A 1,818-nucleotide genomic window follows, 5' to 3' on the forward strand; every position below is an offset into this window, starting at 1 on the left:
AAACACTGGCAAATAAAAACGTGTCCTGATAAAGAACTAAGTCATACCCGACAATTTTGTCAGAGGAAGCCGTTTTCACTATCATGGGTCCTTTGTCAACCCTGTGCGCCCACTCCCTTACCTGGGCTCTGGCTGCACCGCCGGAAGGATCGAAAGTTCGCAGATAGATCTACTTCGTGAAGTATTGTCTCTATATTAACTCTGGTGTGATCGCGTGGGTACACTGACAGCTGAGGCTATTTCGCGTCGGTGGGCGGATGAAGTGACTCATGACACAACTGGCGCACACACTTGTCTGCCCCAACCCAGATCCGGCGCTCATGCTGTGCGGTTCGTCGGGGACCTCATTGGACCGGTCCTAAAGGCCAGCTGCGAGGAAACACATCACGCTGTCTACTCACCAGGTACATAAGTCGTCCCTGCAAACATCCGAACTACTCTCCTCTTCTGAGCTAGCACGCGTTCGCACCTCACGACAAGATGCTTCCGGTGGCGCTGGCTATCCTTCTGGCGACGGCCGCGGCGGCCAACTACTGCTCGCTGTCCTCGTGCCCGGCCAACTCGCACACCATGTGTAAGTACCCGGACAGCGGCGCCGCCGGCGCCTGCGGCACGGTGCACGAGCGCGGCACGAGCGCCGCGGACCGGGCGGAAATCCTCAGCGCGCACAACGCGATCCGCCAGGCGGTGCGCAGCGGCCAGTACGCCTCGGAGAACCTGCCGGCCGCTGCCGCCATGCCCGATCTTGTCTGGGACAACGAGCTGGCCACAGTGGCGCAGCGTTGGGCTGACCAGTGCGCCTCCGGCCACGATCAGTGTCGCAGCGTGGCTCGCTTTTACGTGGGCCAGAACCTCGCCTGGAGCTGGGGCGGCGCCAAGGACTGGACGAACAGGGCGATCGGTCAGTGGTTCCATGGAGAGCTGCCGAACTTCCAGCAGAGCGGCCTGAAGTTCACCTCCGGCAGGGACCCGGTGTCGGGCGGCGTCATCGGCCACCTGACTCAGGTCATCTGGGCGGGCACCACTAAGGTGGGCTGCGGCTACATCGCCGTGCAGGACGACACCTGGGTGAAGCGCACTTTTGCCTGCAACTATGGACCCGGCGGCAACATCAGGAATTGGAACATCTACCAGGCCGCCTAGAAACCGCTCGAAGCGTAGACTGCAGGCCCTGCAAGTCACCAGACTGAAGGCCTCATTACCGACAGCTCATTACGATTCACATCGAAGTGTCAACTTTTGCGATGTTTTGCAAACTGGGCAGGCCTCGCTATGTTATCGGCGATTGGGTGTGTTCTCTCTCGTGCCGTGAATCGTGGGCACGAACTATATCTAAATGATCGCATGAAAGCTCTCTGTTTGATTTGAACCTTATTGTCGTAACCCAGATCCATGAGGATCGCTTCTTCCGGGGAAATTTGTGTCTATGTTACCCAGCAAATGTGTGTGTATGTCCATGTTCTTCAGCAAATGTGCAAATACATGTGGCAGCACATCGATCTGCTGGCATTTACGACCTGGCACACGTGACCGCGCCACGCATCCGCATAATGTCACGTGATTCGCGCCATGCCTCTGAATACGCTGAAGCGATACCAGGCTGATGGCGGGACTACCATCTAGGGCTCAGCACATGTAGCAAAAAATCCAGTATATAAGCGAACCCATCTGTAAGCACAATGCAAGCCGTCCTTTCATTTGTGTTTGCCCCACTTAAATATCACAAAAAGATAAACGTCAGAAGTAGGTGGTCGTGGTTATGGGGCGCACAGCCACGCACGGGGAGCCAGCCGTTCACGGTGCCTGACCGGTCCTACC

General features: G+C 57.1%; 1 protein-coding gene across 1 annotated transcript; it reads left to right on the forward strand.

The window, feature by feature from the left end:
• Window positions 1-406: 406 nt before the first annotated feature.
• Window positions 407-1,471, forward strand: LOC119090678 (venom allergen 5). The gene has a single exon (XM_037213522.1). The coding sequence runs from the start codon at window positions 481-483 to the stop codon at window positions 1,141-1,143; it is 663 nt and encodes a 220-aa protein (XP_037069417.1). The 5' UTR covers window positions 407-480; the 3' UTR covers window positions 1,144-1,471.
• The last annotated feature ends 347 nt before the right edge of the window (window positions 1,472-1,818 follow it).

Source organism: Pollicipes pollicipes, unplaced genomic scaffold (assembly GCF_011947565.3).
Source record: "Pollicipes pollicipes isolate AB1234 unplaced genomic scaffold, Ppol_2.1 Scaffold_3087;HRSCAF=3621_pilon_pilon_pilon, whole genome shotgun sequence".
In the NCBI taxonomy this organism is placed as follows: domain Eukaryota; kingdom Metazoa; phylum Arthropoda; class Thecostraca; order Pollicipedomorpha; family Pollicipedidae; genus Pollicipes; species Pollicipes pollicipes.